The sequence below is a fragment of the Chrysochloris asiatica genome, unplaced genomic scaffold, assembly GCF_000296735.1.
Source record: "Chrysochloris asiatica unplaced genomic scaffold, ChrAsi1.0 scaffold00140, whole genome shotgun sequence".
In the NCBI taxonomy this organism is placed as follows: domain Eukaryota; kingdom Metazoa; phylum Chordata; class Mammalia; order Afrosoricida; family Chrysochloridae; genus Chrysochloris; species Chrysochloris asiatica.
This window is the reverse complement of record NW_006408658.1, coordinates 5,307,947-5,325,514: the sequence shown is the minus strand read 5'-3', so window position 1 is coordinate 5,325,514 and position 17,568 is coordinate 5,307,947. Positions and strand designations below refer to the sequence as shown.

The following is a 17,568-nucleotide window of genomic DNA, read 5'->3' as shown; positions in this document are numbered from 1 at the left end:
GGCTAAAAGCTGAGTGCTTCCACCGAGTGGTGGTGGGGGTTACGTGCCGTTGAGTCGGTTCTGACTCATAGCGACCTTGTACAGGGTTTCTGAAGTTATAAATCTTTATGGGAGCAGAAAGCCTCATCTATCTCTTGTGGAACCACTGGTAGTTTCTAACTGCTGACCTTGAAATTAGCAGCCCGATTTGTAACCACTACACCACCAGAGGACCAGAACTCGTTTACACTGACTAGAGAGACCAGCTTTTACCTGTGAAGTAGGTATACAATCAGCAATGGGAATCCGTGGCTCTGTTGTCCTCCATCATTTCTCCTATTATGTAGAAATAGTTATGTCCATCAGTTCAGTTGAATTGACCAGGTCAGGAGAGGATACACTTGACAGGTATGTTGCTAAGAATTAGCTTCAGAGAAATTTAGGGTTTTTTCTTTCACTTTGGGGTGCCTGAAACTAAGGCCTAGGGCAATACCACAGGGAAAGAGGTGAGATCGCATGTCAGCTTATATATACAAGGGTTATATATTGAGGCAGGCTCCCTACCTTTCCAGAATCTCCCTGGAGGGCACAGGGGCAACAGTAAGTTTTATCTCCATCTCAGAATGAGTCATGGTCTGAGTTTGTTGCATCTAGTGAATCAAGCCATGAGGCACAGTGCATTACTTGTCTTTCAGCTTCTTGTAGCCTTTGTGATTCCTGCGGCTCTCAGGGAATCGCAAAGATGTCTGGGATACAAGAAATTACTCACCACTGAGCATTATGCGATCTCAGATCTTAAGCAGTTCTGAAAGACTCTTGGGATTCCCTCTTGGGCAGAAACTCAGGCTCAGGTCCTACTAAAAAAAACTTTTTCTGGACTTTCCCTCCCCTCAATATTAGTTCTCTTCCTCACATTTACATAGGCTTCCTCAGACACTGGAGAATAAAGCTGGAAACATTAACCCCTTGCTTTCCTCTTTCTTCTAATTACACATTGCAGTATGGTTGTTACTGGTTATGTGCCATGGAGTTAGTTATGACTCACTGCGACCCTGTACAGGGTTTCCGAGGCTGTAAATCTTGATGGGAGCAGAAAGCCTCATCTTTCTCCTGTGGAATAGCTTGTAGTTTCGAACTGCTGACCCTGAGGTTAGCAGCCCGATTTGTAACCACTATGCTGCCAGAGCAAAGGCAAGGGATTTGAATTCATGTGAGTGAAGGTCTATATTTGGCATTACATTAATGTGAGTTTATCTAAATACATGCATTGTTTTATTAGACTGTGAGTATTTACAATTGAATGCATATTTTGTGCAATATGAAACTGTGATAATGTGCCCTGAGTGTTGATGTAGATATCTGAGAGCTATGTTAATATGTGTTGTATAATGGACTGGATTTTTATGAATTTGTGTATGTATACATAAGCTGGAGGATAATGCGCTGGACTGCAAGGTCAGTTTGAACCATTAGGTTGGCTGTTCAAACCTACCAGCTGCTCCTTGGAAACCCTATATAGGGTCGTTATGTGTTGAAACTGACTTGACAACACTTAACAGCAACATATATGCAATAATCATTTGAGTGTTTTATTTTTAACTGTTAAGTCAACTCCACTCATGACAACTCCTTGTGTGTCAGAGTAGAACTGGCTGAGTTTTGAAAATAGTTTATCAATCAGGCCTTTCTTACACAGTGTCTTTGGGTGGACTTGAACCTACCTTTCACTTGGAAACTGAACCATTTGCACCACCCAGAGACTTCTACAATTTTCATTAAGGTAATTATATATATATTTACTGTAATATTTTTATTATATGCAATATATTACATGTGGAGTCCTAGTGTGGTGCTGTGGGTTAATGTGCTGGACTGCAGAGTAGATTTGAACCACAAGATCCATAGTTCAAGCTCATCAGCCACTCCTCAGATACCCTATACAGGGTTGCTATGGGTTGAAACTGACTCCATGGCATACAAAATCAACAATTATATAGATAATACATATTATATATTAAACCTTTTAGAATATATTTGTGAGTGCAAGGTCACTGAATAGGCAAGCTTTGTGAAGGTGTATATCCAGCTATATATATGCTAGAGTGAGATTTTATGTGTTTATACAGACTAGTATGTATATATATATATATTTAGAGAGAGAGAGAGTGAGAGTCCTAGTATCGTAGTGTATTGTTAGTTAGACTGCTAACCACAAGGTCAGTAATTCTAATCTACCAGTTACTCTACAGGATAAAGATGAGACTTTCTTTTTGCTCATGTGAAGATTTATCGTTTCAGAAGATTTATAGCCTCAGAAACCATATACAGGATCACTACGTGTCTGATTGAGTGGAACACAATCCCCACCACTGCTATTGACTGCCATAAGAATGAACAAATCAGTCTGGGAAGGAGCACAGTCAGAATGCTTCTTAGTAGCCAGAATGATGAGCCCATCCAGTGATGCCACAAAAGAAATTTGACTCATCCGTTTCTGTAAACATTACACAAAGAAAGCCTGTGGTGCAGTTCTACTTTTTAACACATGGGGGTGCCATGATTCAGAATGAACTCGATGGCAACAGTTTGGTTTGACTAATGTGTCAGTCTATTCCTGACTGACCCAACTACAGACCCCTCCTCATTTGCATCTTTACAAAGCTGACACAACCTCTTCAAGATACACTGAGATTCAGGCACCCATCTCACAATCTTGCTCTGAACTGCAGTCTCCATTAGAATACTCACATATTTCTGGGCAGTATCAAGACCCCAGTTAAGACTGGTTAGCATGAACTGGTAGTCAAATCCATTTAAGGTTTCCTTTTGGTAGAGTTGTAAGAGTGGAACAGAGAATCATCTTTGGAAATGAAATTTTGATGGAATGAAAGGTAGAGGATATTGAAATATGACTCTTGGAAAACTTCACTATATTTACCTTTGTATATTCCTTCTTTTGTTGAACTTTATCCTGACAGTATCTCAGCTATTCATCCACAGATATAGCCAGGACCTTGTAGCAGGTCAGTGCCAGCATAGGCCTGGCCACAATCTGAATTTGGACTTTTAATCTCTATACTTACCACACAATATATTTTTTTTTTTCAAAGCAACCTATTTGTAGCTTTTTTACTTGACATATCCAGGAATCTACTACATTTAGGCAGGACATAGAAGGCATCAGTCATTAGACAAGCAAACAAACACAATTAACACTGAACTTTATATATATATACACACACACACACACGACCAAAAAACAATATTCTTTTCAACGGAGAAAATATTGAAATTGTCAAGGACATCATTCTTCTTGGATCAACTATCAACACTCATGGAAGCAGCAGTCATGAAATCAAATGACGTATTGCATTAGGCAAATCTGCTGCACAAGAACTTTTTAAAGTGTTGAAGAGCAAAGATGTCAGTTTGAAGACTAAGGTGCACCTGACCCAAACCATGGTATTTTCAATGATCTCATATGCATGTGAAAGCTGGACAGTGAATAAGGAAGACCAGAGAAGAATTGATGATTTTGAGTTACGGTGTTGGAGGAGAATATTGAAAGTGCCATGGGCTGCCAAAGAACCAACAGATCCGTTTTGGAAGAAGTATAGCCAGAGGGCTCCTTTGAGGCCAAGATGGCCAAACTTCACCTCTCATACTTTGGACAATATTGTCAGGAGGGACCAGTCACTAGAGAAGGATATCATGTTTGGTAAGGTGTAGGATCAGAGAAAAAGAGGAAGACCCCTAACGAGCTGGATTGGCCAAGTGCAGCATTGATGGACTCAAGCATGGCAACAGTAGTGAGGTTGGCCCAGGATCAGGCAGTGTTTCATTCTACTGTGCATAAAGTTGCTATGAGTATGTTCTGCTTGATGGCAACTAACAATGACAACAACAACCAACTCCATAATGAGATCTGCTGTGAGCAGTCATTCAATTGAAAGGAAGGTTCCTCAGGGCATGGCGTATTTCCAATATATTAGACACTTGGGCAAAGCTTTTTTGCTTTCCCCTGAGTCTGGATTCTGCATATGGTTTATCATCTGACTTCTGTCTGATTCTTTTGACTTGAACCAGAGGTCTGCTCTATTGCCTAGAAGTTGTAAGCAGCATGTTATCATATATATATATATATATATATATAACATATGTTAGAGAGATATAAATGGAGTCCTGGTGTGCTGCTGTAAGACAAGTTATAAAAGTTATCACTACAATAATTAAAAGGAAAGTATATGCATATCATTTAGAATATTTAGACCTGCTTCTGCCCAGTGTGGGATCCTCCTGGGAAATTCATGTCCTCATGACAAGGGCCATGATTCTTTTCTGATTCTATTTTGTTCAAGTCCCCAGAGTCCCTAGGTTACACACTTGGCTTCTTATAGAGAACTAGGTTCCAAGAACCAGATGCACAATTGTCTGGGCAGTGAGAGGACAGGGCAGATCTCTCTCTGTTAGGAGCCAGGTAAGACAATAAAACCAGGCAACACAGCCCTACATACAGGGACTAGGGAGATCTAAACTGGAGAGCAAAGGGAGAGCAGAGAGGGAGAAATGGGCATAGAGAGAACAGTGTGCCCGAAATTAGAGGTGGAAGAGTTAGATTTGGGAAAGAAGGATTTCAAGTAATTGGTTCAAGCTGAAGGCTGTAGGAATTAAGTTAGAAATTAGTCAGAAATTTATAAGCAAATTTTTCTCTCATCAAAACTGATGACGTCAAGAAAATGAAGTAAATTGTTGTGATTCTGTATACTACTAGTTTGTCATTAATTATATATTTTATCGCTTCTTTTTTCAACTTTAAAATTTGATTAGTTTCTATGTTCCTGGGTGTTGCAAACAGCTAACACTCTTGGCTACTAACCAAAGGTTGGAGAATTGAATCCACTCAGAGGCACCATAGAAGAAATGTTTGGGGATCTACTTCAGAAAATGTTAGCCCTTGAAAATCCCATGAAGCATAGTTTTACTCTGACACACGTGAGATCATTATGAGCTGGAATGAACTAAACAGTAATTTTTGTTGTTTTTAGGAAATAAACTTTTTAATCCTTGAACTTAGCAGCAGCACTATTTGTTTACAGAAGTTTCATAGTCTTAGCATATTTTAGCTATCTTAGTATTAAAATTTATATTTAGGAAGAAGCACTTCAAATCCATCTTTCTTTTTGACCATCACATAAATAAATGGAAAAAGACAGATTAGGAATATATTTTAAATCTGAAGTTGACAGGTGAAATATCATAGTCTAGGTTACCCAGGCCCAATCTCTAGGTAGTATAGAGGCAAGGACTGAGGATTTCTACCCTCACCTGTATTACTCTGCTTTACTAGTCTAAAGCATCTTAATTTCAATCATGAAGTCCATGATCAAACTCATAGAAACAGAATTCTATTCGGTGTTGCCACTTCTTGTTCACGATTCCCTCGTTGTCGAATTATAGTACATCAACAAATAGACACACAAACACATTTAAAGCAAATGCTTTGGGCCCCATTTTCAGAGATTTGGATTATTTTGTCTGAGTTGAGACCTTAACATCATACACTTTTAAAGCTTTCTGAATGATTCTTATGTACAGCTGTAACATATAAATTCTGATCTAATCCACCAATTTTATTGATAAGTTTTAAAAGGAAAAAAAAAAACATATATAGTGAATGCTGTGCATAGATAATAGCATGAAAGGGCTTCAAAAAGTTTGTGAAAAAAATGGAATTAAAAGATAATGAAAAATTTCCATGAACTTTTTAAAATTCCCCTCATGCTTAGTTATTGGGAATAGTAAAGATAAAAACCCAGATATTTTGACACTGGAGTCACTGCTAAAATATTGAGATTGACAAAAGTTTGTGGGAGGCATTTTCTTATCTTTTTGGTAGTTTTTGTTAAATGCTATCGAGTTGGTTCTTAACTATAGCAACCCTCCACACAACAGAAGAAAATTCTGTCCAGTCATGCACCATCCTCACAACTGTTCTGTTTGAGTCCAATTGTTGTAGTCACTTTATTGATCCATCTCATTGGGATTCTTCCTCTTTTTTGTTGACCCTCCATTTTACCAAGTAGGATGCCCTTCTTCTTGATAGAGACAGGTTCAAATAATCACCTTGCTAAAGTCCTTCACTCCTTCTATTGTTGTTGTTAGGTGCCATCGAGTCTGTACCCACTCATAGCGACCTTATGAATAGTAGTGGAATATTGTCTTATATAGTGTTTTGGGTATATCATCACTAAAATGTTTGCTCTGGATATCTGAAAAGTACTTTTCACATGTTTTTTGTGTGCTGTTGAGTTGATTCTGACTCAGGGCTACTCTAGATGATAGAGTAGAATTGTCCCATAGGTTTTCTAGGCTGCAATCTTTGCAGGAACATATTACCAGCTCTTTTATCCAACTGAGGTTTGAAACACTTACCTTTCAGTTAGCAATCAAGCCCATAACAAATGCCACTGCACTTTATTTTCTTTCTAAATTTTAAGAATTCTGTCATGAATTGTGCTTGGATTTTCTGCATGCTTTTTCCCCTTCTTTTGAGAAAACCCATATTGTGCTATTCTTTAAGCTATTAATATAATTCCACTGATAAAGCCAATGAAATTAAATTAATAGCTTGCCCAAAGCAAACTCATGGAGTAAACTCATTGTCTTGGAGTAGATTCTAATTCATAGGGAGTAAATAGGATAGAATAGAACTGCCATGTGGGGTTTCAAAGGCTGTAAATATTTACAGGAGCAGACAGCTGCATCTTTCTCCTGAGGAGCACTGGTAGGTTCAAGCTATCAAACTTTTGGTTGTCAGCCAACTGCTTAAGCACTGTACCACCAGCCTCCTTTTAATTCCATTGGCAGCTTTCTTAAATTTAGAAAATTCCTTCTTGGTCAGAATACAACATTTTGAAAAAAAACATGAGAAATACTAAATTTAAAGTTGGAAACTTAGGTTTCTTGTTGTTGTTGTTAAGTGCCGTCGAGTCGGTTCCGACCCATAGCGACCCTGTGCAGGGTTTCCGAGGGTGTAAATCTTTATGGGAGTAGAAAGCCTCATCTTTCTCCTGCGGAGTGGCTGGTAGTTTCGAACCGCTGACCTTAAGGTTCGCAGCCCGATTCGTAACCACTACGCTACCAGAGGTTTCTTAGGGAGGTAAAAATTGAGCAGTGAGTGTAAAGTAGCTGAGATTTTAGTTGTTAAGTGCTGCAGAGAGTTGGTTCTGACACACAGCGACTCTGTATAGGGTTTCTGAGGAGTGGCTCGTGGATTTGAACCACGAACCTTGTAGTTCAAACCTACTTTACAGTACAGTGCTTATCCTACAGTGCCACACCAGGACTCCTAGAAATACATTGGCAGAGAAAAATCCCATAAGGGAAGTAGCATCAGTATCATATGTAAAAGTTGGATAAATGAGATGCTCACTAAGATGCTTACCTGGATTTTACAGTTCTCTTATGGTAGTGTTTTCCAGAGTGGGTGCAGCCTGTGTACCAAGTCCCTGGGCCCTTTGTCCACAAGGACCATCATTGTCAATGTTCACGTTCAGAAAAGCCTAAATTGCATAACATCTGCACAATATCACTACCGTAGTATCTCTGTGAATGCATATTAGAAAGTCAATAAGTATTCTATAAAATAATCAAAACCTTTATTAAACAAAAATCTAAAACTGTGGACCTACTGTTTTTCCACAAATATTCCACCTAGGTTTATACACTTCTGAAGGCAGGGCTTCCATCTCTCAAATCCTTCTCCAAGGAATTCTGCATTCTTTGATTTGCATCACATAATAAAGGCACTTTTGGCATCCTTGTTGTGTTGGTAGGTGTCACTGAGTCATTTCCAAGTCATAATGACCCTCTATAGGGTTTCTGAGAAGCAAATGGTGAGTTTGCTTTGCCAACCTTGCAGTTCAAACCAACTTTGCAGTCCAGTGCTTATCATACAGCGTCACACCAGGACTCATCCTCGAGGGACTCAGATCATGTTCTTTTGAAATGTTCTGGGAGCCAAAAGAAGTGTGGATGGGCAAGCTCAAAACTGTAGGTTGGATGGGGTAAGTTTTCCTAAAGAAATTCTCTTAGGCCAGCCCTTGCTACCCTGGAAAAATGAACAGGCGTGTCATTTTAATGGGGGAAAATAATTCTTTGATGCAACTTTTCTGGCCTCTTTTTCACCAAGGAAGTTTTCTTAAAACTTCTTCATTATAAGCCTTCATGATTGTTCTGTATACTTTGGGAAATTTTATCAAGGTTATTTTTCTGAAATTTTAAAAGCAAACAGACAGCCATTATAACCTGAGTTGACCTCCCTGGCTTAAATTTATCTGGTCTAGTAGATCCTCTCTGGAGCCACTGTTTTCATTGGACTGTTTTTGAAAGAAACCCTAAAGAAATTAATACAAGTGCATTACTGAGATAACTTGTCTACAGCCATCCACATCTATTGCATAGATATGTTTAAACACATATTGTTTGGAATAAACCCATGTATGCATGAACTGGAACCCTATTAGTAATAATTTTTGACTTATCCTCATACAGCTCAAAAATACTTTTCAGGAAAGCACACTGGTCTGAAGGTGCTTCTTCTGCATTACCCATACTTATTGAATAAAGACTTTAGGGTCAGATATGCAGGTATCCAACCTCAGTTCCTCTGTTTCTTGACTACATAACATGGGCAATTTGCCTGAAAAATTTTAGCATCAGTGTTTCCATATCTAAGTCAGGAATAACAATTTTATTTACTTCATTAAATATTATGATGATGGGATAACATTATGGATGTAACACGCATGAGTCTGGTTCATAGTAGATACTAAAGCATTGTTCGCAAGTATTATTATCTGTATCTTTATTGTTGTTGTTAAGTGCCATTGAGTCGATTCTGACCCATAGCAACCCTGAACAGAGTTTCCAAGGCTGTAAATCTTTATGGGAGTGATTTTGAGAATCAGTGCTTTGTAAAGACAACATTAGGGCTGTAGGATAAGCACTGGAATGCTAACCGAATGTTGGAAGTTCAAACTCACCATCTGTTCTTTGGAAACCTTCTACAGGATCGCTATGAGTCTAGAACCAACTTGGTGGCACTTACCAACAACAACAAAGATAACTTTGAGCGATTATTATTCAAAGTCTTAGTTTTGTCATTTGAAAATTTCTTATAACAGCCTATTTCATAGATTTATTATATGAATAAAATTATTATACGTATGTGTGTGTGTGTGTGTGTGTGTATAATTGCTAAATGTCCTGTGAGCACACTGCTGTCTCAGGGGTATTCGGATATATCATGTTATCTATTTCTTGTTGTTGTTGTTGTTAAGTGCTCTTGTGTTGGTTCCGACTCATAACAATCTGTAAAGGTTTTCTAAGAAGCAACTGGTGAGTTTGAACCACACATCTTGTGGTTCAAAATGAACTTGAAGTCCAGTGCTTTATCCCACTTACACATATCTAATTTGTCTCATTTCAAATGTGACTGTTTATTTAGTGCTTTATTCCAGAATCAACTATTTTCAAAAAGCAATAGAAACAGGATTTGTCATTACTATTTATATAGTCTACCAAGAATTTTTATAGGAAGGAATAATGTAATTGGGTTTGTTGTCCCAAAGAAAATTATTTACTTACTATACCTAAGAAAATTTGATGTGAATGATTCCAGTGAATGCCCTATGAACAAATGAGAAACACTGAGAGGCTTAGAAAGACTTATTCAACTCTAGGAAACTAAGAACATATTCAAGTTCTTGGAGAATTAATAGTAATTCTCCACAATATTAATGGAGATCCAGAAAGATGTTGCAAGTGATAAGCTATATACATTTATTATTTGCTGTGTACAATTATTCAAATATCTCTGTCTTCTCAGTCCCTCACTATGTTGGCCCTCAATAATTCCAATGCTCAGCCTCTGACCTTCTTCCTGACGGGTATTCCAGACCTGAAAGCTGCCCAGGTCTGGATCTTCATCCCTTTTTGCCTCCTGTATATCATCGCCCTCTCTGGGAACAGCATGATCCTGTTTGTGGTCCTCCGTGAGCCGAGTCTTCATGAACCCATGTATTATTTCCTCTCTATGCTTTCAGCCACGGACTTGGGCTTGTCCTTGTGCACACTTTCCACTACTCTTGGTGTCTTCTGGTTAGAAGCCCGGGAGATCAATTTAAATGCCTGCATTGCACAGATGTTCTTTCTTCATGGATTTACTTTTATGGAGTCTGGAGTTCTGTTAGCCATGGCCTTTGATCGTTTTGTGGCCATTTGTGACCCACTGCGGTACACTACCATCCTCACCAATGCTAGGATTGCCCAGATCGGGATGAGCATGCTGATAAGGAATGTTGCTGTCATGTTACCAGTTGTGCTCTTTGTCAAGAGATTATCCTTCTGCAGGTCTACGGTTCTTTCTCATTCTTACTGCTACCATGTTAATGTCATTCAACTCTCATGTACGGATAACAGAATCAACAGTATTCTTGGTTTATTTGCACTCTTCTCCACAACAGGATTTGACTGCCCTTGCATCCTGCTCTCCTATGTCTTGATCATCCGATCTGTTCTCAGCATTGCTTCCTCAGAGGAGCAGAAGAAAGCCTTCAACACCTGCATATCCCACATCAGTGCTGTTGCCATCTTCTACATTCCCCTCATCAGTTTGTCTCTTGTCCATCGCTATGGTCATTCAGCACCTCCATTTGTCCACACTATCATGGCCAATGTTTTCCTGCTAATACCTCCTGTGCTCAATCCTATTATCTACAGTGTGAAGACTAAGCAGATTCGCAAGGCTATTAGGAAGGTCTTAATTCAGAAGCAGGTTCAAATATAAATGTTAATTATCTCAGAGTAGTGATACACCATTTAAAAATTAGTGCTTTTGTAGAATTGGATAATTGTCCATAAAGTGCCTAGATAGGTTTTCAAGAGTTTAAACAGTGGTATTAACTCATTGCCATGGGGTCCCGGCACAGTACAGTGGGTTAATCTATTGGAATGCAAAGTCGTTTGAACTGTAAGGTCAGCGGTTCAAATAGCTGATTTATATCCATAGTGACTCTAAAGGACAGAGTAGAACTGCACTAAGGTGTTTCCAAGGCTGTAAATCCTTGTGGAAGAAGACTACCACATCTTTATGCTACAGAGTAGCTGATGCATTTGATCCGCCAAGTTTTCAATTAGCAATTGACTGCTTAACCACTACAACACTAGGGTTCCTTAAATCCACATATTTTTTTGTTATTCAGTATTGTTGAATCAATTCCAACTCAGAGCAAACCTTTACTGGGTGTCTGAGGCTGTAAATTTGTATAGATTTACAGGCTCAGCAACCCTATACAATGTCGTTTTGAGTCAGAACTGAATTGACAGCACATCACTGCACTCCCACTATATCTTTCTGGGAGCAGAAAGCCTCATCTTTATCCCACAGAATGGTGGTGGGTTCTACATAATCGAAAGTCTTTGCATTGTCAATAAAGCATAGGCAAACTCCTGGTGTGGCACTGGACTGCAAACCACAAGGTCAGTAGTTCAAACCCACCAGCTGTTCTTTGGAAACCATATGCAGGATTCTTTGTTTTCATTCAAAATCCATCTGGTGTCACCAAAGATATTCCTAGTTCCATGTCCTCTTCAGAATATGGCTTGAATTTCTGGCAGTTCTCTGTCAATGTGCAGTTACAAATGTTTTCGAATCATCTTCAGCAAAATTTTATTTCCATGTGACATTAATGGTATTGTTTAATGATTTCCTCATTCCAATGGATCACCTCTTTTTGGAATAGGCACAAATATAGATCTTTTCCAATCAATTGTCCAGGTAGCAACTACTGAATAATTGAAAAAATACTGGAGCCTCTCTACATATGTATTCTCCATTCGTTTGAGAGAAAATAGTCATGTGTTGAGTTCTTTGATCTTACATTACAAAAATAACACATGCTAATCTATACATTTTCCTGAAATCAAACACGTTCCTGTATATTATGCCCACTTGTTCTCCCACATCCACTTTCATCATGTCCAAGCTTTAAACAACCATTCTGTAAGTTTATTAACAGTTTTCAAGTATCAATTTTGATAGTGTTGGTCCAAATTGATAGATGAGTGACGTCACATCAATAAATTCTCATTCATACTCATATTGCTATGTGCTTTCTCTGCTGCCTTGGGTCTAACACCTTCAAATCTCACCCCACATGTTAACCTGATTCTAGTTAGCATAATTCTGTAGGTAATGCAGTGCTTTCAGTGGTGGATAAATCATTCTCTCCCTTCTTGTTGTTGTTAAGTGCTGTCAAGTTAGTTCAGTCTCATAGCAACCTGTGTACTGTTTCCAAGGAGTGGCTGGTGAGTTTGAACTGTCTACTGTATGGTTCAAATCGACCTGGTGGTCTAGAGCTTATCCTACAGCACCACGCCAGCACTCTATTTCTTCCCTAAGCATCAATAATATTTTCCTGTTCAAGCTTTGTGAAGAACTGGAAGTTTGTTAGCTTGATTGCAATGATGATGAAGAGGGCAACTCTTGTAAAGGGAAGGCATCTGGTAGCTTAGTGGTTACGAGTTGGGCTGCTAACCTCACAGCCGACAGTTTGAAACTACCAGCATTTCCGTGGGAGAAATATGAGGCTTTCTGCTACTGTAAAGATTTACAGCCTCGGAAACCCTGTACAGGGTTGTTATGGCTTGGAAATGACTTGATGACACTTAACAACAACAACAATTCTCAGGTTTGGTATCTCTTCCTCTGCAGTTTTATTCATTCAAATATAAACATTCCAGAAGTCAGTAGCTTACCATTTCCCCATTCTTCTATTCCTAGTCTTTCTCAGTGTTCTGTCATTATCAGAGAAAACTATAAATACTGAGCATTCAGTCTTCTCTTCTTCTCTGCGATCTGCAGCACTTTCAGTTAAATCCTAAGCCTGGTTTTTGCAACTACAGATCTATAGGTCTGAAGGAGATAAAAGTTTCCTTAAATATTTCTTTAGAGACTCTCTGACTTTCACAGCATGCCATGAATTGTCAGTTGGCTGTCCTAATCATTTTCTTCCTCAAGGTTAGGTCTTCAATTGAGAGAACAACAACAACAAAAAAAAAACCACATTGTTTTGTAGTTACTGGTTTTACATATAATTAGAGACTAGATTCAAGATCCCCAAGTCAACCGTGTTTTGCTAGACATAATTGAAAATTAGATATCCACTACAACACACCCACAGAATTGCACCTTTTATTTGTTTCCTATTTTCAGTGTGGTGACTTGATACAAATTAACATCTTTTTACTTTAAGAAATGCATATGACAGAAGGGTTAGATGAAGACAGAGAAAGGAAGAATCTCTGGTAAATGTAAGAGTTTATTGTGCATCCAAGTGCCTTGGTGGTACAGTGATTGAACACTCTCCTATTAAGTTTAAGCTAGGTAGTTTGAACCCACCAAGTACTCTGTGAGAGAAAAAGACCTGACAATCTGCTTCCTTAAAGATTTCAGCCTAAGAAACCCAATGATGAGACTGTTCTACTCTGTTCTGCAGAGTCACCATAGGCCAGAATATATTCCAAGGCATACAACAATGATCTGCTTAAAGCCATTTCCATTAAAAAGTCATTTAGAAATTTCAAAGACCAAACAGAATACATCTATGGTCAGGATTCAGTTTAAGATCTGCCTGACTTTGAACTCTAATTATCTTAGATGAAATCTATTAAGATATACACTGAATCCTAAAGTTTCAACTGGATATGGTATATCACCACCAACATCTAAGACTAACTCTCCCAAATGAGCTGTATTGTGGGAGCAGTGTTCCAAGGGCTAAAGTTATGACCATGGGACTGTTTGTTTTTGGAACTTTCTTACAAGATACCCTTAGTGAAAAACACTGATGAAGCAACTGAAGTAATTATTGTCACGGAAGTAGGCGTCTATTCATTCTCAGGAGGATTTGCCTATGCTAGTGAAGAGTATGGGAATACAAATAAGGATATGAATCTCCAGCAGTGCTGTAGCAGAGAAGATGAAGAACTTGCAAAATTTTAGGCCATTCCATCCTTGCTTTGGGATGCGGTAGCACAAACCCTGGTAGGTGTCCTAGAGATTGGAAATGAAGGGTAATTTCATGTCTGCCAATAATGGCTGCAATTTATAGAGATTAACCCAATGCCTTTAAGAGGGCTGAAGATAAAATTGAATCATGGGTTTACCAACCTTAAGGGTCCAACTACATTTCAGGAAGGGTTGATGGTTATAAAGTTTAGGACCCAGATGTAAGATAGGGTTCTTTGTATTTGCATGATAAACTAACTAAACAGTCAGTTGCCTTTGAACTGGTTCCAACTCTTGGTGATCCCATGTTACTGGCTAGTGCAATGGTTAATGATTTCTTGGATTAACCAAAAGTTTGCAATTTGAATACAAACAGAGGCACCTTGGAAGAATGGCCTGACAATCTTCTTTCAAACTGTCAGTCATTGAAAACTCTATGGTTCTATTCTTACACACTTGACATTCCATTTGCATGATAAAACAGTAACAAGGAATGCCAGTTGTAGTTAATTTCTTTAGCTACTTAAGTTAGGATTTGAAAAAATTCAAGAAAGGTCTCAGAATGACCCATCTGGATACTGCTGTTGTTGTGTGCTGTCCCTTAGGTTCCAATTCATAGGGTTTCCAAGAGAGGCTGGTGGGTATGAACTGCTGAACTGTGTTTAGCAGTCCAATGCTTATTCTTGTTGTTGTTAAGTGCCATTGAGTAGGTTCCAACCCATAGCGACCCTGTATAGGGTTCCTGAGGAACGATTGGTTAGCTTGAACCGCTGACCTTGCAGTTCAAATGGCTTTGCAGTCTGGTGCATTAACCCACAGCATCACACCAGGACTCCCCTTGTTGGCACTCACTAAATAGGGTGTTGTTATTGTTGTTAAGTGCCATTGAGTCTGTTCTGACTCAAAGCAATGCTGTACAGACTTTCCAATGAGCAGATGATGAGTTTGTATGGCTGACCTTGTGGTTTGTAGTCCAGTGCTGATCCTGCAGAGCCACACCAGGAGTTCACTGAACAGGGTGATGGTGGTGGTGGGGGTGTGTCGTGGAGTTGGTTCTGACTCATAGTGACCCTGCATAGGGTTTCTGAGGCTGTAAATCTTTATGGGAGCAGAAAGCCTCATATTTCTCTTGAGGAACAACTGGTAGTTTCGAACTGCTGACCTTGAGGTTAGCAGCCCTATTCATCACTTTCCCCCCTCCTTCTGAATTCTATTCCTCTGAAAAAGTTTCCAAGAGAGGCTGGTGGGTATGACCTGCAGATTGTCAGGTACACTATTGGGGATTTTTAAAAATTCATAGTCAGGGGCTGATTACCCAGTAAGTATGTTTGCCTTGCTTATTTGGTACTCCATCTTTGTCAGAGACTGTATCTTTGAAAAGAGGCTTTGATTATGTAGGAAGATCTTGTGGGTTGAGAGAGAGATAGTTGCCAGCCATATCTGGAAACAGAGTTGTTGATGTGAAAAAATGTAAAAAGTTTCACTAAAGATTAGTAACTAAGAACAAGTAAGCATGTGCTTACCTGTTTGTTGGGTAATCTAGTACTATCCATAAATACTATAGAAAGTTGTAGCTGATGCTGGTACTAGGAGTATGAACATCATTAAGTCCAAATACCAAAAAGAAGAATCTGAATTGGTTACCAGTCTAAGGCAGACAAGGATAAGCCGAAGCACTGGGAAAGGAATCCAAAAAAGGAGCAATCCTTGTGAGTATTCTGAGCAGGGCCATTAGCTTTAAACATCCACAGATGGCAATTTGGTATGTGGTACATGCCGAGGGAGCGTTGTTATACTTGAGATGGTCTCTAAATTCAGAAAATAGTAATATATGACTATTTGTTGAAAACACTTATTATTTCACCATTCTGACTGAAATATTTGTGTATTTGTTTCACATGAATTTTTAATAAAATAAATGAAGCATTAATCTTAAAGATTTTATTTTAACCTACATTATTTGTTGTTTTTGTTTGGTGCATCAATTCATTTCTGACTCATAGGGACTTCATGTACAAGAAAATGAAATGCTACCAGATTATGTGCCATCATGACAATGGTTTGAGCAATTCATCTCATTGGAGACATCTATTTTTTGCTGACTCTCAGTTTCACGAAACATGATGTACCTTTCCAGGAACTGGTCCCTCCTGATAACATGTCCAAAGTATGTGTGATATAGTCTCACCATCCTCTTCTCTAAGGAGTTATACGTCTTTCGTGACAGGCTTGTTTGCTCTTTTTTCAGTTCTCGATATTTTTAGTATTCCTCACCAACATCATAATTCTAACCCATGAATTCTTCTCTGGTTCTCCTAAATTATTGCCCACTTTTAACATGCATATGAGGCAACTGAAAATGCCATGACTTGGGTCAGGCACACTTTAGTCCTCAAAGTGATATCTTTGCTGCTTAACACTTTATAGAGAAATTTTTTGCTGCCAACCTGCCAAATGTGATACATCGTTTGATTTGATTGCTGCTTCCATGAACATTGATTGTGGATCTAAGTGAAGTGAAATTCTTGACAGTTTCCATTGTTTCTTAATTTATGTTGCTTATTGGCTCAGTTGTGGGAATTTTTGTTTTCTTTATATGGATTTGTAATTCATACTGAAGGCTGTAGTTTTTAACTTCATCAGTAAGGGCTTCAAGTTCCCTTCACATTCAGTAATTATGATTGTGTTATATACATATTACAAGTTGTTAATTATCTTTCTTCCAATCTTGATGCCACGTTCTTCATTATCTAGTCCAGCTTCTCAGTTTACTTGCTCATTATAAAGATGAAATAATTATGATGAAAAGATACAACACAAACATATGCCTTTCCTGATTTTATATCTCTCAGTACTCTCTTATTCTCTCTGAATAACTGCATCTTAGTTAATGTACAAGTCCTGCATTAGTACAGTTCTGGAAATTTAATTCTTTGAAATGTTATTCATAGTTTGTTATGACTCATATAGTTAAATAATGTTGCACAGTCAAGAGAACACAAGTAAGATCTTTCTGATATTCTCTTTTAGTCAAGACTCACCTGATGTTAGTAATTATATCCCTGATTCCATGACCTCTTCTGAACTGGCTTTGAATTTCCGATGTCCCTCTGTCACTGTACTGTTGCAACCTATTTTGAATTATCTTTAGCAAAATTTTATTTGCATGTGAAATTAATAATATTATTTGATGATTTCCACATTTTGTTATTTCACCTTTCTTTGGAATGGACACAAATATAGATCTCTTCCACTCAATTGACCAGGTAGTTGTCTTCCAAATTTCTTGGCATAGAATGAGGAAACATTTAAATTGGTATTCCATCAGGTTCTGGATCACTGATTTTTACTGTTTTCTTCAGTGCATCTTGGACCAGATGTTGATCATATACAATGTACTGAAATGATTGAATATTAATCTGTATCCCAGAGCCCTGTTGTTCCAAGGTTGAGTATGCATCACTATTTATCTCTGTCCCACTAGGCCATGCAAACCTGTCTCAGTGTTCCCCTATCTA

The 17,568-nt window shown here is 38.5% G+C and overlaps 1 protein-coding gene across 1 annotated transcript; it reads left to right on the top strand.

The window, feature by feature from the left end:
- Positions 1–5,705: 5,705 nt before the first annotated feature.
- Positions 5,706–14,044, top strand: LOC102825785 (olfactory receptor 51F2-like). The gene is made up of 3 exons (XM_006870365.1): positions 5,706–5,731; positions 9,886–10,816; positions 13,868–14,044. Exons 1-3 carry the CDS (start codon positions 5,706–5,708, stop codon positions 14,042–14,044), a joined length of 1,134 nt encoding a protein of 377 aa, XP_006870427.1.
- Positions 14,045–17,568: the final 3,524 nt, after the last annotated feature.

Bases quoted from the DNA above. Each gene is read 5' to 3' on its own strand.
- LOC102825785 (XM_006870365.1), top strand. From the start codon at position 5,706: ATGGAATTAAAAGATAATGAAAAATT. The intron at 5,732-9,885 runs TCCATGAACTTT...CACTATGTTGGC, and splicing joins TTAAAAGATAATGAAAAATT to CCTCAATAATTCCAATGCTC. The intron at 10,817-13,867 runs GTTCAAATATAA...CTTTCTTACAAG, and splicing joins AGGTCTTAATTCAGAAGCAG to ATACCCTTAGTGAAAAACAC.